Raw genomic sequence first — 23,388 nt, 5'->3', positions numbered from 1 at the left:
TACAAATGCAACACTGGTTCGTAGTATAATTTGGCTAACGTGCCATATAACGGGGGGGGGGGGGGCTTTGGAACAAGCGGCATGATTTATTGGTAGATACCCATGATGACGTCCATGTTCCGAGAGGACGAGCCAATCAGCGAGGCAATAGATCACGTGTTTCTAGCTCTGTCCATGCAACGTCATCTGATTGGTCTGTGAAAATATGACCAATATGAATATTTTAAGGAGTTCCGCGTTTGTCTTTACCTGTCTGCGCAGAAGTTGGAGCTATATTCCATTACTGTTCGTGTTTATTGCAGTTGGACAACTAATTTGGGGTAAGACCAATGTTGTTATTTTTCATGCGTCTGAGCAAACACACAAACTCCCCGAGCAGTCCCTTGGACAACTTTGAGCAACATCATAATAATACATTTTATTTTAAACGCACTTTACATTTGAAAGCAAATCTCAAAATACACAATAGTATAAAAATAAATAACATAAAAACAAGATAAAAAATCTACAAATAAAACAGATACAAGCAAAGGATGTGCGTCCTGTGGTCCCGAGAGAGTCCTGGACCTCCGATCACAATGGCGTCTATTAGATGCGTAAAAACATGTGAATCTCATCATTAGCCGGAGCAGCCAGTCACCGGCCACTCACTGACTCAGTGGAAAATAGCACGGAATGAATTAATACGTGTTTATGTTATTTTCAATTTAGGTAGGATCTGTTTTTTGTGCGCAACGTAGATTTTCGCTGCGCGAAGAGCGTATCAGCTGTGCGTAATTACGCACAAGCGCACCTTAGACTAGGGAACGTTGGGTAGGACACTTTCGTTATGGCTTTTGCCTCCCCTTTGGGCTCTTTGAATATAACATTTTCTCTAAAAATGTAATTACCGCTGTAGCTCAGCGCAGTGCGAGTCCAAACTTGTGAATTATTCCCGCACATATTATCGATAATATTATTTGTTTAGATCAAGGGTGTTTTTTAATCATAATATTTGATTACGTTGTACTGGTGGTGGTGGTAGTATAATATTACCAGCAACAACTCGTTGAAGCATGTTTCTGAAAGGTGTTTACTGTATTTTCTTGAAACAGAGAATGGAGGCTCCATCAGAAGGTAAAGTTCTTCATCCCTTCTGGCCTCGGGACCTTCTGATTCCCAACTACGTCGCCAATGACCGGTCCATGTCAGAGATACTGGCGTTCCTCTTTTGTGTGTCTGGCGTGATTCTCCTTGTGACTTGGCTCATCACTGGCTGGAGGGGGGCCCCTGGCAGGTTGGGGACATGGAGGCGTCTGGCTGTGTGCTGGTTTGCTGTGTGTGGCTTCATCCACTGTGCCATTGAAGGCTGGTTCACGCTGTATTACGATATTATTCCCGGTGACCAGAGCTTCCTGTCACAGCTCTGTGAGTATATACAAGAAAAGAACAATACTTTTGTCTGGAATGGCTTCTTGATTTATGCATTTTTGTTCTCAGGGAAAGAATACTCCAAAGGAGACAGTAGATATGTAATGTAAGTTCATCGTTACACAAGATTACGTGTAACCCTGATCCTAGTTTTGGCATTGGATTTTTTTTTTTTTTTAACAAGTAATGTAAGTAATTGTACTCTGCATATTGTTTCTCTTTATAGAGCGGACAACTTCACTGTCTGTATGGAGATTATTACTGCTTGGTTATGGGGGCCTTTTAGCTTTTTGGCTGTGTTTGCCTATTTAACAAACAAGCCTTATAGATTTGCTCTGCAGCTCATCATATCATTAGGTAAGCAAGAATTCTCAATCTATTATATATATATATATATATATATATTTGACAGGATGGATCATATATTATATAATCTGTTTCCAGGTCAGCTGTATGGAGCAGTGCTTTATTTCTTCACAGAGCACAGAGACGGTTATGCTCACAGTCATTTTGGACACCCAGTGTACTTCTGGTTCTACTTTATTTTCATGAATGTGCTGTGGATCCTCATTCCACTGATGCTCATTGTGGATTCGTGGAGACAACTGTCGGCAGCCCAGGCGTACACAGATGGCAACAAATCAAAAAAGTCCAAGTGAAACTGACCAGTCAATCAGTCAGGTAGAAAGTCTGAAAATAATAAACTTTTAATAAAAAAGATGTATACTTGTGTATCTGCACTACTTCACGTGATCATTACTATTTCTTCCACCGAACGTTTTGGCAGCCGAAATAGCTCAGTTGGGAGAGCGTTAGACTGAAGATCTAAAGGTCCCTGGTTCGATCCCGGGTTTCGGCATTTTCCTGCGTATTTCAGTGACCAAACTACTTCCCCGTTTTAAAACAATGAATTCCTCATGTATAGGATTTGCAATTTACTGTAAGAGCATCTGCTTTATTTAGCGGGTTTTTGCACGTTTTTCTCCGATAAACTGTAATTTCCTGCGTTTTTGTTTGGATGCGGGGCCTGCCAATGTTGGGGAGTGGGGGGGGGGGGAGTAGAACCGCATGCAGAGGAGAGCGAATGGCTCTCCTCTGCATGCGGATTAAAACCATTAACAAAATGATACTTTATCTTGCAAAATAAAAAAGTTACACCCACATGCCGTGTCAGGGAATTGCACCCTGCCGTGACCCGGATTCGAACCGGGGTTGCTGCGGCCACAACGCAGAGTACTAACCACTATACGATCACGGCGAGCTACTGCGGGATATAAGCGGTTCGCACAGAAGTGCTTATAGATAGAGGGTAGCTATTGGGTTACGTCACGGAGAGAATTTGGACCTGATATGAAAGAAGAACGATTCTGATGGCAGATAATCTAAAGCTGTGTGTCGGAGAAGGTGTCTTACTCTCTTAGACATCTTAAATAGAGTCAAATAGAGTTGCTCGTCAGACATGACTCGTATTTGCAGCCAACATTTCCTGCTGTCATTAGTGGTTATATGTTGACTTGCAGAACAGGTTTATACCTCGTTTCGGTATAATATATACCTCGTTTTGTTGGTAAATTCTGTCATTATACAAAGTAAAAATCTCGTCGAAGAAGCGTATTGGTCCCATATGGTCTAGCGGTTAGGATTCCTGGTTTTCACCCAGGCGGCCCGGGTTCGACTCCCGGTATGGGAACTTGTTTTGATAGATTTTCCCTCCAAGATTAATAAAGTATTCTGGTTCTTCTGAAAAGTAATCATTTTACTGTAGAAATCATTATCCTGTGACTGAGCTCATGACACTTTTGACGTTTTGACGGAGTTTAAATGCAGGACTTTGACATAAATGAATTATTTCTAACATAAAGGATCGGCCCCATCACAGTGAGAGACAGCACAGCTTACTGAGGGCTGAAAATAAGGGCAATATTTCACTGGTGGTCCTTGGAACCAGATGGACAAACTTGCATGCTGTAAACCCAACATTAGCCTGTGAAATAATATTTAATCTTTATTCAATTGCTCGTCTCTCACTTAAACTATGATCATCTTTGTATAATATCATTTTCTCCACTTGTTTTCTGAGTGAAGTTGTTCATGTGAAGGGTTCAAATTTAGCTTGTTTGTGTAAATGCTCAAGTTGGCATGTAAAATATAGCAAATTTGTGTAATAAAATTCAGAGTTAAAATGTTTATGTGGGATTTTATTAACCAAAGTGTTCAATCATATGAAATAACACACTAAAAATGGATTCATTCACACATTTCCGAGAACGATCCATGAACGGGAGCAAAGCGGAACTCCAGTAGGGACAGCAAACAACGTGATCTCCATCAACGAACCCGCAACAAGTCGATACATTTTTTTTCCTTTTTGGCGCGTCACATCCGAGCGACGCAACTCCTGTATCCGGTCACGTGGGTTTCTGTTAAAGCGATACGCACCAATGCGGGCTTTCACGCTTGCGCACTGGACACAGTGCTGACGCGCCAGCGTTGTTCGTCCCATCCTTACATGTCACGTGACGCTAACACGGAAGCAGTATACATTGACCGTGTGTTATTTCCAGTACGACGGCGGTGAATTCTCTGTGATAAAGTCGACGACATGCCTGCGGCAGAGTTGGAGACGTCGTCTCTGATACTGGATGAAAATCTGCTTCGTTTCTTGGACCAGCTGGAGCTGCTGGACGAGAAACGAGCCGCTCTCAATTCTCTCGTTGAACAGGTAAACACTAGAAAGTCACATCGTTTATCTGTCATTTGTTTCTGGCTGGCAGGTTTACCACGTTAAGCCATTTGTCGCTGAATGTGTGGACGTGTAATTTCTTGTTTTTCTTTGCATGTATTTATATATATTTTTTCTACGTGTTCCCTTTTCTGCCAGCCCCCTGTCTCCTCTGTCCTTCCCCACACCAGTCATCTTCACGTCCTCCCTCACTGCGTCCACGAGGCCAGTGAGGGAGGTTTCAGAGATAGATAGATGGATAGATTCCTTCGTTACCGTATAGCAGGTAGGATGTAGGACAGACAATAACTACGCAATGCATATACATGCATTGCGTAGTTATTGTCTGTCCTACATTCGTGTCCAAACAATCCTAGCCTCATTGTATTGAGTGAATAAAATCTGCATAAAGATACTTTTGAAGATGTTGTTGGCCTTTGAGATCAACCGGCTTTTATGTCAACATTATAATGTTTTAATCAATTACATGCTGTCATTTTTAATTCTCTTTTCCCACGCACCTCAATGTAATGTGAAGTTCCCATTTCTTGTTCCACATAGGGGTGGTTTTCCATGTCTCAGGCTCGATATTCCATGGGAAACAAACATGTATCTGCACTTCAGTATGCGAGTGAAACGGAGCCACTGGTTTGTGTTCATGCGAGGTGAGTAAATAAATGCTCGACTGGAATTGAACAGTCGTCAATTTAAGTTGTTGTCCTTGACTTTATTTTATTTGTGCACAGAACACTGGACAACGGTGAGGTGAGTTTCTGCACGGAGCGGGTTGAGCAAAAGTATAGCAGTGAAGATGGAAAAGGTGCCGGATCAGTAGAAGATATTGGACCTCAAGAAGCGAGTGAGTCTGCAGGAGTCAATGTGTGGTTTAGCAGAAATGAACAAAGCAAAACATTACATTTGTCTATTATTCAAATCATGTGGTTTCAGGTGGCGTCAGGAGACGAATGAAATCTAAAAATGAGCTGTCACAGACGGAGACAAGTGAAGAATCAAGTAGTCGGAAAGCTTCTGAAGTTGCTCCGGTAAAAGGATGTGACCGGTGTCCTTACCAGGATCCCCTGAAGTGGTTTGGGATTCTGGTGCCGCAATCTCTGAAACAAGCACAATCCTCATTCAAGCAAGGTAGGATGGGGCATTTCCAAAAGGTGACTGTGCATTGTTTCGGTTCTGATCAATCAAAGATTTGTTCTGGTAATGTTTGCTGACCTAAGAATATAGCTGTGTTCCAACTATTGTGGTTTTTTTTATGTCATACACACATATAGTAAAAGAAAACTATACTTAATACAACTGCTGATGTCACATTAAAGAAGTTCCTCAAAGTATGGTACACAAACCTTTTGCTTTAATATTAATAGCGTGCACATTGCTTTGGGGGGAAAACAAAAACATAATTTAATGAAGCACAACCTACCATTTGTAGTATAAAGTTGTATATCTATTATTTTTCTACTGTGTTTTCCTTTTTTTTAAAGACATGTAATTTATTGCAAACCTGGGATTATATTCTGGTGCCTCATGAGGCATTGAACGTATAGTGCACGTGTGTCAAACTACATATGGAGCTGTCCAGTGCTGCTTTCAGCACTGGACAGCTCCATAGGTAGTCGGCTATATATGGAGCTGTCCAGTGCTGATCCTGAAAGTGACGTATTTTCTGCGGCATTGACTCGGGGAATGTTCTTTTTCTTGTCCACTTCGGTTGTGTTTTTTGGGGGGTTTTCCACATTATTAGATGTGTTAATTTATTCCCATCACAAACTTTGCAGTTTTCTCATTTACAGTATGGCTTTATCGCTAACAATTTTTAAGTTACAACCTTTTCAAAAAATGATGTAAAAACTGAATATTTTATTGTTATTACTAAAGAATTAAATAAAACAAATAGTTATTTAACAGCATGTTAAGGAGTAGTTACATTTATTTTACATTAAATGACATTACATTTAGTTACATTTTTTACTGCGTTATGGTTTACATTTGGCCTTTGGAGGGCGAATATAATGCTAATGTGGCCCCTGGAGAAAATGAGTTTGACGCCCCTGGTATAGTGCTTCAGGTCTTTTCTCTATAGATATGCGCCGTTTCAAATGATTTAACCGTAAGAATAACTGTATCATCCTGATATCAGGTACCGGTACACGTTTGGCAGCCGAAATAGCTCAGTTGGGAGAGCGTTAGACTGAAGATCTAAAGGTCCCTGGTTCGATCCTGGGTTTTGGCATTTTGTTGTCAAAATTAATATTAAAACAAAAATATGAGAGCTCCTTTGTTCATGAGCACCTCCTTTGCAGTACAAAAACACGGCATTCTCATGACGAAAGAATATTGAAAATTATATTATCAGAAAATATATCATGATAATTGTTATGCTTAATCAACCCATCAAATTAGGAAAAGTGATGAAATATAAAGTGAATTCTAATTTTTTTAATGATGAACATTGAATGGTGTCAAATAAACCCCACGGATAACAGCTGGGTTAAAAGAGAAGCTTTATATGTAAATCACAAAGGGCAAAAACAAAGCATCAACTTGACGTTAGGTTGAAGACGTTTCACCTCCCAACCCAGAGTTCAGTGCTTCAGCTCTTCTCTCGATGTGCACCGTTCCAAATAATTTAACCGTAATAATAACTGTGCCATCCTGATATCAGGTGCAGTTTTTGCGGCCGAAATAGCTCAGTTGGGAGAGCGTTAGACTGAAGATCTAGAGGTCCCTGGTTCGATCCCGGGTTTCGGCATTTTGTCGGAAACAAAATAAGCTAATATTAAAACTATATACAAAAAAAGGCCATACTTTTTTTATGAGCACTTAGTTTGCAGAACGAAAACACAGCATGCAAGAATATTGAGAATGGTATTTGAATGATTTGTGTGAAAAGAACACAAGTTAATGTGGTCGTGTGCCAGTGGTACAGTCTTTTCGCCGCCCTTCATCTTCTCTTCTTTTTCATGCACTATTGCAGTAATAGAGCTGTCGGCTGAGATTGCAGCCCTTCAGACTGCAGTGTTGAGCACCAGACGGGAACTGAAGCTTGGAATGAAAGACAAACACAATCTCCAGCAGAACGCTTCAGCGGAGCAGTTGAGCTGAGCCTGTGTGAGCCGACTAGATTATGCTTCAAGGCCAGCTGAAGTCATCAGTGATCCTCTGGGTGAATGTTACTGATGAACTAGATTAATCATTAAAATAATACATATTTGGCCTTGAGCCATTTTGACTGTATCATTGATATTTGTGTGGCCTGTCCCTGATGTCAGTTGTATGTGATGAAAGGTTGTAGGCACTTGTGATTGTTGCACAGAAAACACTGCATGTTTGAATGTGTTCTCTAAATTGTCAGTAATGTGTCCCCAACAAGGCGCAATTAATGTCTATGAGCAAGCCACTAATAATTAATTATCAATTGTAATTAAACCATGTTTATAACGTTATTTGAAGTGTGGTAGTTACTAATATTGTGGTCTGGATCCTCCACCTTTTAGAGAAAATAAAAAGTTGTTGTTTTATTCTGATTCAAATGTTTGTCATTTAGCATATAATATACATTGTGTTTGTCTTGATGTTTTATTGCCTATTTTTTTCTATAGATTCTTTCTTTGGTTAGATTATTTAATGTAAACCACGTCATGATATTGCTTTTTTAAGAAGTGGTGGACACAAACAGTGTTTATCACAACCTGCCAACCCGACCCTTCATCTTAATGTCTTAGAACTGATGCCTAAAGTATTGGTTAATGACCTGTCAAAAATAACAATACATTACTTTCAACTTCCTAATTATATGAAATAGTAAAAACGAGAATGACGTCTCGAAAAAGTGAACATTTTTATGCTGTTTTTCCGCCATGTTAAAATCATATCACAAGAAAAATCAATGAATTATGGTTTAATATTATTACAGGCGTCCAGTCTCATCTTATTGCGTCACGCCGCCACCCTCTCGCACAGTCGAAGATTGCCGGAAACTGTCGAATCGAAAAACGAAACTCGTCTTATTGCGCGCACTGCCTGCTGCAATTACAGTACTGTCCATCTGCCTCCACGCACACACACACACACACGCCGCTCTAATTGCTTGCGTTCGGATGACGGATGATAGCGCAGCAGCAACGGAGGCATCGTCGATCATTTGATCGATATTCCCAGACATCTGCAGCAGAAGCCAGCGCGCCGTGCAGCCAGATCGCGGGCGCGACGCACCGCCTAGACTTGCAACAACGTTTCCTTTTGTCTGCGTTACTGGCAGCGACGGTTTGTGATGCGTGATCAGGGATTGGGACGGAAACACGCCGGCCTGCGCCCGCGATAAGAGGCGAGGCGTTATTGATACCTCAGACACCTCAGCTTGTTCTTGATCGCAAGTCGATTTCAATTTTGGAGCAGTGGGACTGGCTCCAATGGCGTCGGCGTCGAAGGTGTCTATTCTGGACTACTTTAATATTGTGTTTGAAGGTGAAAATGGCAAAATCGAGTCCAACTGCAAAGCGTGTGGCACCAGAATCCAGGCGAAACGGAGCGTCACGTCCAACTTCGTAACCCACCTTAAGGTAATGGCTTCAAAGTAAAACGTGTGTCCTTGTTAATAAACTCTCGCTGTGGCATTCCTGATGGGTTTTCTTCCAGCCCTCATTAGCGCAGTTCCAGCTAGGCAAAGATAAAGCCTCTTCTTCAGATATGCTTAATCAATAAATGAATTATTCCGCCTGTCGACTGATACATCGCCGTGTGTCATGCCATCTCTCCAATCCAGAGGAAACACCAGGCTGTGTATGATGACTTTGTGAAAAGGAAGGATATGAAAAGAGAGGGTTACTCCTCCAGTTCCCTCCATGGTTTCCCCACCAATGGAGGGAATGCCCGCTACACTCTCCCCGTCAACGCAGGAGGAGGTGCAGGTGCGGGAGGAACGGCATCTCTCGAGGGAGGAGCAGGTGGAGGTTCTGGAGGAGGAGTGACCAAGTTTGACAGACACGACCCACGTCAGGTGAGGGTCGTTGTCCCCGTCATCGCTCGCAACCAAGCCGCCGCACAATGAACGAAACGGACGGCGATGATCTCAAGGCTATTTTGACGCGCGAACGTTTTGAACCCGATAGGTTCTGATCTCCGAGGCTATCACCAAGATGATTGTGCGTGATCTTCAGCCGGTGTCCATAGTGGAAAACCAAGGCTTCAGAGAACTGCTGCAGCTCCTTGAGCCACGTTACACTCCTGAACGGCAGCATTGCATCCAGAGCCAGCTCCTCCCAGCCTACGCCTACCAGGCCCAGCTCGCGACCCGTCAGGCCTTGGCCTCGACGCACGCCCTCAGTCTCAGCCTGGATCTCTGGAGGGGGTTAAGTGGAACCTCTTCAGGGTAAGGAGGTAAAATAAACCCAAGACTATATGATCCCCGCTTGCTGTGAACACCTCTCTGAGGAGTCCGCCTCTGTATCTCTCTCTCTCTCTCTCTTTGTAGGTACCTTGGCGTCACCTGCCATTATCTTTCATCTGATTGGCAGATACGTTCAGCCCTCCTAGCATGTCTGCCTCTGACTGGGCGCAGCTCTGGGAATCGTGTCCTTTCCGATTTTGATGAAATATGTCACTCTCACGGTGTGTCGGGGAGAGCGTTCCGCGTGGTTGCGGACTCTTTCCTAGCAACAACAGTGAAGCCGAGGTGTATTCCGGGTTTCCTCGTTTCATCGCCAAATGGGGAAAATGAAGACGACGAAGGGGAGGTGCACAACGGTAACGGTGTGGAGGAAGGGATCAGGAATGGCCACGGTGATGATGGAGGGGACAGAGAATGCGATGACCCGTGGGAGCAGGGTCTGGGTGTTTGTCGGGTGGACTGTTTCTCTCGTTCCCTGGAGCAGTGTGTCAGCGAGGGGCTGCGGTCGTGTCCACGGCTCTCCTCAACACTGGCCAAAGCTTCCTGTTTCTACAACTACGTCACCTCCGCTGTCCCACCTGAGAAACTCACTCAGGTGTTTGATGGTCCAGGGTGGATCACAGGGGGGTCAGGAAGCGCTTCTGCTGCTGTAAGCGACTGGGCTGCTCAGCTTAAGGTGTGTTTGCTTAGCACTTTTTTTTAACACATTATACAAATGTGTACCGGTATTTGTAAAATAAGTATTTGGCACATCTACATTTTTATTATGACAGAGAAAAGTGTGTTTTTTTTTTTGTCTTTCTGCACTTGCAAAATCAGGAATGTGCTTCTATATTTTTTAGTGTTTATTTTCCTTTTTGGTGCAGGTGCTTCGGCGACTGTTGGACTCGGTGGAGTTTCTGGAGGAGGTGAGTGGCCCGGGGGAGCTGGTGCTGTGTGCTTCAGAGAGAGCCCAGCTGAGGGAGCTCATTGACACCCTGGAGCCCTTCACCGAAGCCTGGGACATGGTGCATGGATATACACAGAGAGAGGCACAGACGGACAGACACGTGTCTATCAGCCTGGCTCTGCCTTGTGTCCTGGGCCTCCGTAAGCACCTCTCTGAGACATCAACCCCACACTGCCCCTCTCTCCTGGTGGGCCTCAGCCAGGCTATAGAGCACCGGCTGGCACCGATCCTGGAAGACCCTCTCTACATCACTGCCACCACCCTGGACCCCCAGTTCAAGCTCACTTGGAGCAGCAATCCAGATTGGCATAGGCAAGTCCTAATAGAGGAATTATCCAAAACTTCGCCAGCCTCCAGCCCCACAGACCTACACCCTCAAACACAGACTCCTCCCACAGCAGCTCCGTCGCCGGTCTCCTCTCTTACTCGGCCCTGCAAACTGTTCTCTTTCATCAAGCAGAGACCCACGACACAGGCTAAGAGCTTGGAGCAGGAGTTGGCCATCTACCTGCGAGAGGAACCCACAGATGAGGAGGCTTTGCATTACTGGTACCGTAAGGCCATTGACTTTCCTCTGCTCGCCCAGGTGGCCAAGAGGGCGTTCACCATACCTGCTTGTGGCACTGTGGTAGAGAGCATTTTCACCACTGCGGGGCGCTGCCTGCGGCCAGAGAGAGGCCACGTCTTACCAAAGAACCTGGAGACACTCATCTACCTCAAAGCCAACTACCGATTATTATGGACTTAAACCCGAGACTCAAGCATTTTTTAAATCCAAACAGAAACTGAAGGCTTTATACTTGCAGTAAATAAGTCACTTATTGATCAAAGTCCCCACCCTCTGTCGTTTGACCCCTAAGGACAGCTTTGTGTCTCCTTCAGCCAACAGGGACACACTTACATGAACCAAATGGTCAATTACTCCATGCTGCAGCATTTTGATTGATTTTCACTGCTGTCCAATAACCTTGTAAGTTGTGCAATGATTTCATTCTATGCTGTATTTGAAGGAAGACGTCATTGTTCTGTTTCTTCTCTCTCCAATATGTGTGTGCGCCTTATTGGTGGGACATCATAATAAATGCGTTTTGCTTCCAAATGCACAGCTGCGTGCAATATGCAGATGTGAGTGTGTGTGTTCACGCATGCATGCATGTTATTTTTGGCAATGGAGAAACACTCAAATCTGCTTCATATATCTAATCTACTTCAATAACCCATCCTATACTCCTTTTGAGTGGAGGTCAGTTCAATTTCATTTTCTTTAACTGTTTTTTTCTCTGTCCTAATTTCATGTCCAGTTCTGCTGCTGACCCTTCATGAATTAGAATAGCTTTTAAAAGTATTTGCTGATGTGTGGATGAAGCCTTTGACTTGTCTGAGCTCACCGGAGTGTTTTAAATCCACTTTGCAGGCCTCAGTATTGAAGTAGGAACTGAATGTTGCAGTGTGGGTTTACCTTTGTTCAGGGACGATGATGCTTCCTGGCTAGGCTGACAAGGGAGGCGTGGTCATTGCATGTAATTCCATTCCAGTTAAATCGGCGTCAGCAGGAAAGCAGCAGCCACATCCTTCTTAATCCTTTTCCCCCCTCATAAACCTTGACAATAATATACTCAACACGAAATGCAATGAAACAATATAGCACGCCATGTTCATGATCTCTGGTGCTACGCCAGGGTACAGACCCACAGAAGCTATTCCATTAGAAGTGTACTTTACATGTTTGACATATCATTGATCTCGTAGGTCATAATTATCCCTGGATGTGTAATTGTGTTAAATCTCTAAAACAGGCGCTAGCTCATCCCCATGTGTGTGTGTGTGAGTGTGCGTTGTTGTTTTGTTGTCGCCGTTGTTTGTGCTTGTTGCTGTTGGTGAGTGTAAGTTGAGATGCTTGAAGCGTCTCCCCTGCCCGCTCTCCTTCCTTGCTGTGACAGCTCATCCATATAGGTTCGGCCAGCAGGCTGGGCTTGCAGTCCTAATGGTAATTGCCTCTGAAATGAATTACTTGGCAGCAACTGAGAGTGAAGGAGGGAAGTAAATTGTAATTGGGCTGCCCGCTTCTCTGTGCCTCAGGATATTACCGCTGATGTGCAGAAAGCCGTGTAATGTGTATGCACAGAACAATAAATGCACTTTTGCAAAAGCAATGTTCCCCCTCCCCCCACTGCCTTTGCAGAAGGCTACTGATGCAGGGTGGTTTCATAGACTGATTGCTCACAGAGACCACCATTAACAGTTAATACTCTCTTAGACAGTGTTTATATTTGTCTCTGCTGTACCGCTACCTAAAACCCCCTTACTTTGGGTGCCCTTTAGCTGTACTAATCCCCGGGACCCAATGGGGTTCAGGATACTAGAGTTGGAGCAAACATAAATGGTGTTTAGTGTCAAGTGAGCCCTGGTTACTACACACACACACACACACACACACAGCCAAGTATTGTTATTAATAACCTGCCTGCAGCTGGCTTGGTGGCAGTTGAAGTCTCAGGGATTAAGGACCTTCCTCAAATTTGTGTTTGTAGTTGAAAGTTCTACAAAGACTACAACGATTTTCTTTCTCAATTTGGTAACGGTGAAGTTTGTAAGAGACCGGCGTTGCTCTCATTTCTTCTTAGGACACAGAAGTACTCACTTTTGGGTTCTTCCTTGGCCAACCAGGGCATGGAAAGAGAGGGCTGAGAGTTGAGCTTCCTAACCCTCCTGTAGCCAGACATGTGTATTCTGTGACTCCAAATATAGCACACAATAGGGTCTATTTCAGTAAAGGCACAAGGGTTATTATCACTCCACTTAACGCTGAACTCCCTCCCTCTCTCTCCCCACTCTATATCTAACACTCTCCCACACTTGTACAAAATCATGGCCGACCGAAACAACCGGTTCAACGTTAAGAAGAAAGAGAAGAAAGTGGAAAACAAAACAAATGATGAGAAGGACAAAGAAAAGGGGAAGGGTAATGACAAAAATCTGAAAAAGGCTGAGAAACCGGTGAAGAAGCCAGAGAAGAGCCCAGAGCAACCAAAGCCGGGTGAGAAGAAGCCTGAGGAAAGTGGAGGAGCAACGGGAGCAGAGGCAAAAGCCAGCGAAGGAAGCGGGGAGTTTCAGCCCCTCGAGCTGCCACCATTTGAGATTGTCACAGGGTGGGTACGATTTAATTCACGCACTAAAGTGATACACTCAGACGTGCAGCTCTTTAATTCATTCACCTTGAAGCAGAAATGGTTTCTGTCTTTTTATTTTTTTGTATATCACAGTCATATCATAGAGACATAGACGAATGATTGCCTCTGTCTGACTCTATAGGCAGGAAGTAAAGAAAAAGGGATGAGTCGCTAAACTAAAATATATATACATATGTAACAGATAATAACAGATTCATGGAGACTCCGTTTCACTCTTCACCAGGGAACAGATGAGCCCATTCTACTTCAAGTTTCAGTTCCGGAATGTGGAGTATTCATCAGGGAGGAACAAGACGCTGCTGTGTTTCAGAGTGGAAACACCAGGTGGCAGCACGGATCAACTGAAAGGCTATATGGAGGATGAACATGCCACAGCTCATGCTGAAGAGGCTTTCTTCCTACAGGCAATAAAGAGTCTTGCTTTCTATACTATGCGGCCCGGTGGCACAGTGTTGCCTCAAAGCAAGGAGGTCGCGGGTTCGAATCCGACTTGCGGCCTTTCTGTGAGGAGTTTGCACGTTCTCCCCTTGTCTGCGTGGGTTCTCTCCGGGTTCTCCGGCTTCCTCCCACTACCAAAGACATGCAGTTTAGGTGGATTGGTGACACTAAATTGCCCGTAGGTGTGAGTGTGGCTGATTGTCTGTCTCTGTGTTGCCCTGCGATGAACTGGCGGCTTGTCCAGGGTGTACCCCGCCTCTCGCCCATTGACTGCTGAGATAGGCTCCAGCTTGGTCCGCAACCCGATAACGGACAAAGCGGTTGGAAAATGAATGAATGAATGAATGCTTTCTATACTGGTGTGTCATGTTCCCCCATGTGAAAACCCCCACAGGATCATTTCCATTAGCTCACAAGCATTTCTCTTATGACTTACGTTTTAAGTAATGCCATGATGGCTTTTGTCCTCTGAGCCATCATAAATCCCCGCTCTGTCCATTCCAGGTCCTGCCCAATGCTTCCCAAGAGTATGAAGTCACATGGTTTGTGTCATCCAGTCCATGCGTGTCTTGTGCCACCAAGTTGGCCACCATCCTCAAGCAGCGCACAAAGGTCCGTCTCTGCATCCTCTGCTCCCGTCTGTTTGACTGGGAAGAGCCGGAGGTGGCGGAAGGGCTCCGGACTCTGGCGAGCGCCGGCTGTAAACTGCAGATGATGAAGCCATCTGACTTTGCGCACGTTTGGGAAACGTACGTGGAGAAGGAGGGCGAGAGCTTCACACCCTGGGAAGATTGTCAGGATAACTACAATTTCTACATGGAGAAACTGGCTGATATCCTCAAGTAGAGTCCGTAAGTATCAGCTATGATTCCTGTGGGTCAGTAGAAATGTTTTAATCTGAAAGCCTGTCTGGTTAATCACCGTCTCCTTCCTGTTGCAGGCTCTTATGACGCGGGTGCGAGCTCTAATGACTGAACCACAATCATGCCATTATTGAGCTTCCAATGGGTTAAATGTGCCTTTTTTGCACACACCAGATGATGCAGCTTTCACTACGAAAGGTTGCATGATGGCAACCTTTCATAGTTTTAATTTTTATTTTGACAATTTCATTAGGTGACAGGAGATTTGTGTTATTTGTGCAGCACAGTAGATAAATACATTATACAATATCCAACTGCCTGGCTGTACCTTTAATATCTGAGCTATGTGATCCTATTAAATAAGCTTTGGTCACTCTACTGACATCTGGTGTTTGTTCTGAGAATTGAAAGATTCACACACAAAAAAAATCTTAGCACATTTATTTGACTGACCATTTAGCTCCAAGGACAGCTGGACAAGAGTAGCTCGCTCTCCCCAGTGATGCTATGCTGTTTGGGCAGTTTTGACATTTTCTGTGTGAAACTAAAAGCAGCTTTATGTGATTCATTGCTTGAATGAAACAAGGCCACCGTTTTCCGTTGCGCCATGGCTCTCCGTTGTCTGAGCTACAAAGACACAAAGGGGAAGATGTAGAAACACAGCTAATGATAAATGAGCAGGATGTCTCTAAAGTGCTTTAGTGGGGGAAATGCCTGTCAGGTGACGTTATTACCTTGGTCCTCCTGCGTCGCTATTGGCAACGGTGTTGTCGCATTGTCAGTCAGACCGTTCTCCTCGCCTTCTGCAGGATTTTGTGTTTTGTTTTGTTGAAAAGCAAGACAAGACATGAGAAATTCTCGGAGAGTAAACTCGTTCTAAACTCTTCTACACTCATGTCAGGTTACCTTGAGAGGAAGAATTCAGTTCTGCATCAGTGATGAACTGAAACAGCGGGCAGGGCGGGTCTGCGGGAGGGAGGGAGGACAGAACTTTTAACAGAGCGGCACTAGATTATGAAAATCAGGCTAAAAAAATTTCACATTTGTGGGTTTAGTTTCACAATTCAACACACAAACAGCGGGGTTGCATCTGCAGCATATCAGGAAATGGCAACCAGAAGGCGAGGAGTCATGAAGGGTGTTAACGTACCGTCCAGGCCCTTTATCTGATCCATGCTGAGGAACAGCTCCGCTTCTTCTGGTTTAAATTCCCGCTTAGCTGTATGATAAGAAGTGATAACAGGACAGCCCAGTGATGATTAGGTTGGTTTAATCTGAGATTAAATATATTGAGCAGCAAAAATAACTTTCTAAAAAAAAATATGTTAGCAAACAGGTGCTTACTACTGATAATATTGACCCTATCTCCTTTATGAATGCTTGGAAGTTCCAAAATCGAAAACAAAACCTGGCTTGCGGATGACTCTGAGGAAAATGCATCCGATGAAGACGACAATGATGCCGAAGAAGATACAACCAGAGATGGAAAGAAGCACCCTCCTCTTCAAAACTACAGACCAGAAAGAAAAACAGGGAGACTCAAAGTAGGGCAGAAAGTTTGCAGGACAACAACTCAAAAATTCCAGAAATGAGGTACACTCACGGAGATTCTTGGTCTTGAATTGTTCGCTGGTTTTTGAATAGGACGGCCTTCCATGGCGGTTGCCTTGGCAGGTGTACAGGCTCTGGTCGGGATCATTCTGTGGTGTCACTGTATATTTCTCAGAAGGCGGTAGATCCATTGGCCGGTCCTCTTTGAACCTGCATGATTTTCACATTGTCATAAAGACCATCAAATAGTACTTCTGAATACACAGGGTAAAACTCGTGTTATTACCATGTGTAGTTCCACGAGTATTGGCCTTCAGGCACATGACATTTGAGCACCAAGCTATCAGTGGAAAAGGCCTCTGACCAGCCAGTCATCAGGACTACATCAGCCTGTGGACGTTCTGCAGGCACAACATCAGCACTGGGATAGACGTTCAACAAATGCACATGCAGAAAAGTGTTTGATGGGAAATCTCTAATAATATACCTTCAATGTCGAGTCTTACAGTTTGACTCTGGAATAATGTACTCCTCCCTCTTTTTGTTTTGCATATATATGATCCAGAGTCTTTTGTCAAAAGGGAAGTGATGGTATGGTTGTCTCCAGATTCAGCAAGTGGACTGTCATCTTTGTACCACAGGTACTCCCATCCAGAAGAGATATTAATGTGGCAGCTGAATGACATTGAATCTCCAGTGTGCATCACATTGTGACTGGGCTCCTGCACCAGTGTGACTCTGGGTTTTGAACCTGAGGGGAGATTCAATATTATTTCTATTAATATAGCACCATTATAATGTTTTTAACGTATGTGCACTACAATGCACAGCCACAAAGATAAAAGAGGAGCTGGCCTTTAAGCAAATGGTTTAAATTATTATTTTGATATGTTGAAACTCTTGACCAGAGTGAGAAATTATCTCTGAGTAGTTTGTAAGAAATGTATTTGCTTTCAATCACATTGAGAGTGAGAAGAGGCCAATTCCACTCCCTTATAGGTCAAGCAACAAGAAGCCTAGCTCTAAAACATCAGCAATTATTGCATTGTCAAATGTGTTGTATGAGTGGAAAAAAAAACAAGAAAAGAAAAAACATTGTATGCAAAGCTTTTAAAATCTAAACTAAATTAAATCTGCAGGCATTAATATGCAAAAACTATTCTGAAAATCTCACCATAAACATCAAGCAGTAATCCAGGACTGAAGTCGCTGGTGACGGACCTGCTCTTCAGTTTCCCCGAGCAGCTGTATTTCCCGAGGTGAAAGGCTGACGCAGCATGGATGGAAAGAGTTGTTGCATCCAAGTCAAAAGACACAGCTTCACTAGCCTGGACCTTCTGTCCATCTTTGTACCATGTATATGTCCATTCCGAGATGCTGCTCATCCCGCAGTGCATCTCCACGCTCTCCGTGGGAAACACGTCCATCCATTGTGTCAGTGGCATTATAGACGGGACAGGAATTTCTAAATGGAAATTTAGATACACAATCCTAAAAGACCTCCTCTCTCTGTGTCTGACTTTTACCATATCATGAAATCCATAGTCACAGTTGAGGCCTGCATGCATTGAGGTCTCTAAATAAGACTCAACAGTCAACTCCAAACAGCTTCCAGTGACTCACCAGATATGTACAAGATCCTTCCATCGCTGGTTGTCGTGTTGTAAATGTTCTTGTTTCTTCTGGCCATGCATTCATAAGTACCGCTGTCTGTTGAATAGGCAGCATCAATAGATATCTTGCTGCTGTTGGTTAAGAGTTGTGTTCCATCCTTGCGCCACACATACTCCCAACCAGATGACAGCTGAACTTTACAATTCATCGTCACCGACTCGCCAACATACACCTGGTCAACATCTGGCTGTTGAGCAATTGAAGGCTTAGGCTTGTTTTCTGTACGCACAGGGAAATATAATTGAAGAAGAAACATGTCGTTTAAAGCAGATGATGGGATCACAAGTAAACAGAGATTCACACAACTGAATACTGCATTTTTTAATAGTTCTAGAAGGCTCACAGAAACTTACCTTGAACTTCCAGGTATTTTGCCTGACTAGTGGCTAAGAAAATGTCTTGATTTGTTCCTCTCCTTGCCTGGCATTTATATGACCCCTGATTTGTTGTTCCGACGCTGGTAATCACATACCGGTACTTGTTTCCAGATATGCTAAGTGCTTCTCCGTCTTTGTACCACAGGTACTCCCACCCAGAGGAGACGTCAATGTGGCAAATAAAGGCGACTGACTCCCCAAGGAACATCAACTTGTAGTCTGGATCCTGAATCAATGTGACTGTTGGTTTTGAATCTAAAGGTAAATGAGCACACCATTAGTTTCCTAAATTCTGCAGCAGAAAAAAGCAAGTTATGCTTGAATCATCAATCCATGCATTGCACCCAGCCTGCCTAAACCCCAGTATGTTAGAAATATGAAGTTACAGTAATATATATGAATAAATGTTTTGATGCTTTTGATATCTTGAAAAAAATAAGACTCACCATATACTGTGAGACCACGTCCAAGACTAAAGCTGCTGCTGACAGACCTGTCTCTTAGGTCTCCCTTACAGCTATATTGTCCTGCATGCTCTGCTGAGGCAGACTTGATAGTAAGAGTAGGCCCATTCAAGCTAAAATACATAGCATTAATGGCCTGGATCATCTCTCCATCTCTGTACCAGGTGTAAATCCAGTCAGGTCCTTTGTCCATCCCACAGCTTAACCTCACACTCTCACCAGGGAACACATCCAACCATTGTTCCATTGCTTTCAAAGATGGAACGGGAATTTCTGAGGAGACAGAGACACACCAGCTGCTCTTCATACCCTTTTGCATTTGATTTTATCGTGAGGGTCGACGCAACCGAGAACATAATAATGAACAACAGATCTGAGTTTAAGCTTGCTTTAAAGGGGACAAAGTAATAAACGTGGACTTTGAGATAACTTAGCTCAGGAAATTTATGGCATCATCTAATAAAATAATAATAAAATTTCTAACTGTAATCACTAAAACAAATCAATACAGTCAGGTTTTTCAAAAAAGTAAAAGTAGTTAGCAGACCTAATAAAATAGAGCTGGAAATATGTGGAAAATATACCAGTTATCGTAATGGTGTTTTTATGACTTTGATCAAACCATAATATTCCAAGATTGAAGAGCGTATTATAATAAAACACAAAATTATTCAACAAGTATTGTTTAGGGACTAGTAATAAAAATTACATTGAAGCACAAAGCTGTCGGTTCAGTTCCTTTTTTTAGTAAAACATGACTGCAACATAAATACTGGCTACACACTTCTGAACCAACCCTCTGTGCTTTGCTACACCGCAGCTTCCTGTTTCAACAACAAAACACAAAAGCCCATAAATAACGCAAGGGAGATGCTCTCAAAATGTTTCCTAGAATTTGTGAGCAGCATGTAGGTTTTTTTCAGGCTTCAGTGAGAACAAAACTGTCATTTACATTTTAGTACATTTTAAAACAATTGTACATTTCCTCCCACCTAAACCATCCCGCACTCTTTTTTATAATACATTTACTTTGCTGAGTTGACCTACCAATAGCATCTTGGCGTATTTCCTCACTGATCTCAGTTGATGTTACTTCACCTCTGGTAGCTGAACATGCATAACCCCCCCCTGTAGAAGGACCGAGATGGACGCTGTTGGCTTTGCTGGACTGAGGGAGCCACTCTCCATCTTTGTACCACTGATATGTCCAGCCAGAGGCCACATCAACATTGCAAGTGAAGTTCACTGTTTCTCCAAAATACATCGGGTTAATTCCAGGAGCCACTGTCACTGTTGGTTTCGGTACATTTTCTAAAACAGAATAATATAACAGAAGATATATCATTTATAATATATATATATATACATATATATAGTTTTGTATGAGGAAACTGAGCTGCTTCCACTTGTTTCCAGTTTTTTTTTGAAAAGCTAATTGACTGCTACCATCATAAACAACATTGTCCCAACAACCTTTCGCAATAAAAAAACAAGTAAGTATGTGAGGCATGACTGCTCACCATAAACGGCGATACCCAGTGTGTTGCTTGGCATCACAACGCTCCTAGATTCAAGCTGAGCTCTGCAGACATAAGTGCCTTGATAGGCTTCGGTGATCGCGGTGATGTTCAATGAGGATTCCTCCGGGTTAATCATGAGGCTGTCATCCTCACTGACCTCCACTTCATCGAGGTACCAGGTGACCGTCCAGTCAGAGCTTTCAACGTCACAGCTGAACCCCACCGTCTCATTTTCAAACACATCCGTCCAGGGAGTCAGCAGCCTCAGGGAAGGTTTAGGTGGGTCTGAAAAGATGCAACACCAAGAATAAAACATATTGAGAAAGAATATCATTTTTCATGAGTTGCTGCATCAGAGAAGGACACAATAATAAATTACATTTTAAGGACATCACCTGAATTTTTAAATACAATTATCATAATATCTGCTCAGTAGACTTACCAGAGACCTGCAGCATTGCTGTCGTACTCTTATCTGTGTAGAAAGGTGACTCGCCTCTTGTAGCTATGCAGTGATACTGTCCACTGGCAGAATGATTTATAGAATGTATGGAATATGTACTATGATTTGCTTGAATTCTATTTCCATTATGGTACCACATATATTCCCATCCAGTGGACACAGCAACCATGCATGTAAAGGTGATGGATTCTCCGGGGTACATCTTGTTAAAGTTTGAAGTCCGGCTCATAGTGGGTTTTGGTATATATTCTAGGCAAAAAATAAAGGCACCATTAAAATTACTTTGTATTTTAAGATGTCTGGATATTCAGCAAAAAAAAATATGGTAGCAAGAAAACAATGAAGCATACCATAAACTGTGAGTTGAAGAGAGTTACTGGCTAGAGTGGTAACGTTTATTGTTTTGTGATGACCTTTACAGTTGTAGCTTCCAGAATACGTTGGCGTGGCTGCAGTCAATTTAAGCATCGATCCCTCTGCAGACAAAGACACATTTGGGTCTGAATCCTGCACTTCCTGTCCGTCTCTGGACCAAGAGAAGGTCCAGTGTGAGCTTCCAGTGATGCTGCAGATGAACTCCACTTTTTCAGAGGGGAACACATCCATATACATCGACTGTTTCTGCAGAGTTGGTACAGGAGGATCTGAAAGATTATTAAATAAATATTATTGATAAGATTCATGTAATAAAAAGACAATTACCGCAATTCAATATTATTCACTTTGCGTGGAAGTTATTAAATTCTTTGATATGCCTTGATTTTATTTTCTTCAATGGAACAAAACAAGATGAAGGTCAAAACAGAAGCAACAAATTTGATGTTATCAATATTAATTAATTACATTTTTTAAATCTGATTTTGAAAGCGATTCAATGCTTTAAGTTCAAGTTTTCAAAGTTCAAAGGGTAAAAAAAAACAGGATATCAGGAAGCAATAACTTCCACCCAACTTCAGCAGAATAATAAAAAAAAGGTTTTAAATCAACTTTAATTATTAAAAAAATTGGCATTTGATTTCAACATATCTGCCGCACAGCTGAGGTTAAAATCTCACCATAAATGGTTGGAATTGCTGCTGGCATTGTTGTAGGAATGGCTGGAGAAACCCTTGTGAATATGGGGGTGACTAAAGAGAGGTGGAGAACACAGTTCACATTAAAACTGTCAGCATTTAATACAAATAGCAAAGAAAATAGCCATTAAGCAGCAGCTGCAATGAAAAACTATTTCAGTAAAGTTTCAAGTACAAATACAAACACAGGTACCTGTTTTTCACTGGTTTTATTTTGTATTAATATCACATTAAAGCAAAACACAATATCTGGGTTTGAATAAATGAAATAATTATTAGTTCAATTCCTATGTGAGCTGCTGTGGTCCTTTATGAAACGTTCAAATGGGTGACTTTATACCAAACAGCGATTCTACTGCACAGCCAAAAGGGATGGATGATGAAATGCAGACACACCTCAGACATTTCCAGAAACAAAGTTACAGAATTTCCACACATTGCTGGACCATCCGGTGTCTTATTTGGCAGTGTTCTATCTACCACTTGTTATATTGGATGACGCACCACCAGCTACGCTGCAGCTTAGAAAACATTGCCATGAAGCCTGAACAGAGAAGTGAAGTACGATCTTCCGCCAGTAGGCATCAATTTGAAGGAAGTGGCAGTCTTGTGATAACAAAATACTTTGTGTTCCCTATTCTACTTCGTAAACATTGTTGTGGTCTGTTACATCATTGAGAGTTAAAAAATGTGATGCCATTAGATGAACGATTCACACTTTTGTGAAAGTTGTTTAATCCAAGAGCTTTCAATCTAAAAAAAAATATTATGTGTTAGCTTTAAACTGTTTTTTAAACACCAGTTTCATGTTTTTGAAAAACTTCCTTACCACTTTTGGGATCCTGTGCAGCACACACAGCAGTGAAATCTGGAAAATCAAATTAGACATGAGCAATTAGTGAGTGTCACACACATGTAAAAAAACAAACAAACAAAAAAAAAAATTCTTTGTACATTGAAAAATTAACAGACTGTAATCTCATAGAACTAAAAACTTACATATTGCACTGAAGATATTGATTATCCACATTTTCCATGGAGTTAGACATGTAAAGGTTGGGCTGCTGAGCATCAGATAACTGCTGTGGAACAAAGTTCAGTAGGAAATAAGCAGAGCTGTTGGGCGTGTCGGACATTCATTTCTAAACTTTCCTGTTTCTCTGACGACTCTTTTTTTTTTGCTGCAGCAACCGGAAATGTGTTAGCCAAAAACACATGTCTGTCTTTTCAACATGACTAGGAATTGCTGATTTGGGCTAAAACATGTCACAAGATTTAGCATATTGAAACAA

At 42.6% G+C, this 23,388-nt stretch overlaps 5 protein-coding genes and 5 non-coding genes across 10 annotated transcripts; 8 read left to right on the top strand and 2 right to left on the bottom strand.

The window, feature by feature from the left end:
- Positions 1-246: 246 nt before the first annotated feature.
- ebp (EBP cholestenol delta-isomerase) lies at positions 247-2,069 on the top strand. Its single transcript, XM_068751558.1, has 5 exons — positions 247-320; positions 1,095-1,407; positions 1,480-1,516; positions 1,637-1,767; positions 1,855-2,069. The coding sequence occupies exons 2-5, from the start codon at positions 1,098-1,100 to the stop codon at positions 2,067-2,069; spliced, it is 693 nt and encodes a 230-aa protein (XP_068607659.1). The 5' UTR covers positions 247-320; positions 1,095-1,097.
- A 127-nt stretch (positions 2,070-2,196) lies between these two features.
- On the top strand, positions 2,197-2,269 carry trnaf-gaa (transfer RNA phenylalanine (anticodon GAA)). The gene has a single exon. It is a non-coding gene; the product is annotated as a tRNA-Phe (tRNA).
- Positions 2,270-2,596: 327 nt separating this feature from the next.
- trnah-gug (transfer RNA histidin (anticodon GUG)) lies at positions 2,597-2,668 on the bottom strand. Its single transcript has one exon. It is a non-coding gene; the product is annotated as a tRNA-His (tRNA).
- A 360-nt stretch (positions 2,669-3,028) lies between these two features.
- On the top strand, positions 3,029-3,100 carry trnae-uuc (transfer RNA glutamic acid (anticodon UUC)). The gene has a single exon. It is a non-coding gene; the product is annotated as a tRNA-Glu (tRNA).
- Positions 3,101-3,953: 853 nt separating this feature from the next.
- Positions 3,954-7,671, top strand: ccdc115 (coiled-coil domain containing 115). Its single transcript, XM_068750819.1, has 5 exons — positions 3,954-4,132; positions 4,694-4,797; positions 4,879-4,991; positions 5,081-5,275; positions 7,122-7,671. The coding sequence occupies exons 1-5, from the start codon at positions 4,013-4,015 to the stop codon at positions 7,247-7,249; spliced, it is 660 nt and encodes a 219-aa protein (XP_068606920.1). The 5' UTR covers positions 3,954-4,012; the 3' UTR covers positions 7,250-7,671.
- Positions 6,305-6,377, top strand: trnaf-gaa (transfer RNA phenylalanine (anticodon GAA)). Its single transcript has one exon. It is a non-coding gene; the product is annotated as a tRNA-Phe (tRNA).
- On the top strand, positions 6,824-6,896 carry trnaf-gaa (transfer RNA phenylalanine (anticodon GAA)). The gene has a single exon. It is a non-coding gene; the product is annotated as a tRNA-Phe (tRNA).
- Positions 7,672-8,556: 885 nt separating the features above from the next.
- On the top strand, positions 8,557-11,230 carry si:dkey-109j17.5 (zinc finger BED domain-containing protein 4). Its single transcript, XM_068752241.1, has 5 exons — positions 8,557-8,706; positions 8,910-9,143; positions 9,256-9,515; positions 9,618-10,209; positions 10,400-11,230. The coding sequence occupies exons 1-5, from the start codon at positions 8,557-8,559 to the stop codon at positions 11,228-11,230; spliced, it is 2,067 nt and encodes a 688-aa protein (XP_068608342.1).
- A 2,107-nt stretch (positions 11,231-13,337) lies between these two features.
- Positions 13,338-15,192, top strand: apobec2b (apolipoprotein B mRNA editing enzyme, catalytic polypeptide-like 2b). The gene is made up of 4 exons (XM_068745217.1): positions 13,338-13,631; positions 13,897-14,077; positions 14,616-14,962; positions 15,052-15,192. The coding sequence occupies exons 1-3, from the start codon at positions 13,351-13,353 to the stop codon at positions 14,955-14,957; spliced, it is 804 nt and encodes a 267-aa protein (XP_068601318.1). The 5' UTR covers positions 13,338-13,350; the 3' UTR covers positions 14,958-14,962; positions 15,052-15,192.
- Positions 15,155-21,635, bottom strand: LOC137907848 (carcinoembryonic antigen-related cell adhesion molecule 5-like). Its single transcript, XM_068752205.1, has 15 exons — positions 21,443-21,635; positions 20,561-20,845; positions 20,088-20,351; positions 19,023-19,313; positions 18,553-18,831; positions 18,149-18,418; positions 17,700-17,990; positions 17,013-17,276; positions 16,812-16,926; positions 16,578-16,735; positions 16,383-16,484; positions 16,125-16,193; positions 15,881-15,940; positions 15,709-15,777; positions 15,155-15,601 (listed from the first exon to the last, which is right to left on the bottom strand). The coding sequence occupies exons 1-15, from the start codon at positions 21,633-21,635 to the stop codon at positions 15,540-15,542; spliced, it is 2,772 nt and encodes a 923-aa protein (XP_068608306.1). The 3' UTR covers positions 15,155-15,539.
- Between the last annotated feature and the right edge of the window lie 1,753 nt (positions 21,636-23,388).

Source organism: Brachionichthys hirsutus, chromosome 2 (assembly GCF_040956055.1).
Source record: "Brachionichthys hirsutus isolate HB-005 chromosome 2, CSIRO-AGI_Bhir_v1, whole genome shotgun sequence".
NCBI lineage: Eukaryota > Metazoa > Chordata > Actinopteri > Lophiiformes > Brachionichthyidae > Brachionichthys > Brachionichthys hirsutus.
Note: the sequence above shows the minus strand (reverse complement) of the source record. Positions and strands in the feature narration are given on the sequence as shown.

What these genes read in the sequence shown, in the direction of transcription:
- ebp (XM_068751558.1), top strand. Translation starts at nt 1,098, where the DNA reads ATGGAGGCTCCATCAGAAGGTAAAGTTCTTCATCCCTTCTGGCCTCGG. An exon ending in GGAGACAGTAGATATGTAAT is followed by an intron (nt 1,517 to 1,636) that starts GTAAGTTCATCG and finishes TTCTCTTTATAG; the next exon opens with AGCGGACAACTTCACTGTCT. An exon ending in GCAGCTCATCATATCATTAG is followed by an intron (nt 1,768 to 1,854) that starts GTAAGCAAGAAT and finishes ATCTGTTTCCAG; the next exon opens with GTCAGCTGTATGGAGCAGTG.
- ccdc115 (XM_068750819.1), top strand. Translation starts at nt 4,013, where the DNA reads ATGCCTGCGGCAGAGTTGGAGACGTCGTCTCTGATACTGGATGAAAAT. An exon ending in TCAATTCTCTCGTTGAACAG is followed by an intron (nt 4,133 to 4,693) that starts GTAAACACTAGA and finishes TGTTCCACATAG; the next exon opens with GGGTGGTTTTCCATGTCTCA. An exon ending in CTGGTTTGTGTTCATGCGAG is followed by an intron (nt 4,798 to 4,878) that starts GTGAGTAAATAA and finishes ATTTGTGCACAG; the next exon opens with AACACTGGACAACGGTGAGG.
- si:dkey-109j17.5 (XM_068752241.1), top strand. Translation starts at nt 8,557, where the DNA reads ATGGCGTCGGCGTCGAAGGTGTCTATTCTGGACTACTTTAATATTGTG. An exon ending in ACAGACACGACCCACGTCAG is followed by an intron (nt 9,144 to 9,255) that starts GTGAGGGTCGTT and finishes TGAACCCGATAG; the next exon opens with GTTCTGATCTCCGAGGCTAT. An exon ending in TTAAGTGGAACCTCTTCAGG is followed by an intron (nt 9,516 to 9,617) that starts GTAAGGAGGTAA and finishes CTCTCTTTGTAG; the next exon opens with GTACCTTGGCGTCACCTGCC.
- apobec2b (XM_068745217.1), top strand. Translation starts at nt 13,351, where the DNA reads ATGGCCGACCGAAACAACCGGTTCAACGTTAAGAAGAAAGAGAAGAAA. An exon ending in CCATTTGAGATTGTCACAGG is followed by an intron (nt 13,632 to 13,896) that starts GTGGGTACGATT and finishes ACTCTTCACCAG; the next exon opens with GGAACAGATGAGCCCATTCT. An exon ending in AAGAGGCTTTCTTCCTACAG is followed by an intron (nt 14,078 to 14,615) that starts GCAATAAAGAGT and finishes TGTCCATTCCAG; the next exon opens with GTCCTGCCCAATGCTTCCCA.
- LOC137907848 (XM_068752205.1), bottom strand. Translation starts at nt 21,635, where the DNA reads ATGTATATGGATGTGTTCCCCTCTGAAAAAGTGGAGTTCATCTGCAGC. An exon ending in TGTAAGACTCGACATTGAAG is followed by an intron (nt 16,927 to 17,012) that starts GTATATTATTAG and finishes TTGTGCCTGCAG; the next exon opens with AACGTCCACAGGCTGATGTA. An exon ending in CAGAGTCATCCGCAAGCCAG is followed by an intron (nt 16,194 to 16,382) that starts GTTTTGTTTTCG and finishes CTTATCATACAG; the next exon opens with CTAAGCGGGAATTTAAACCA.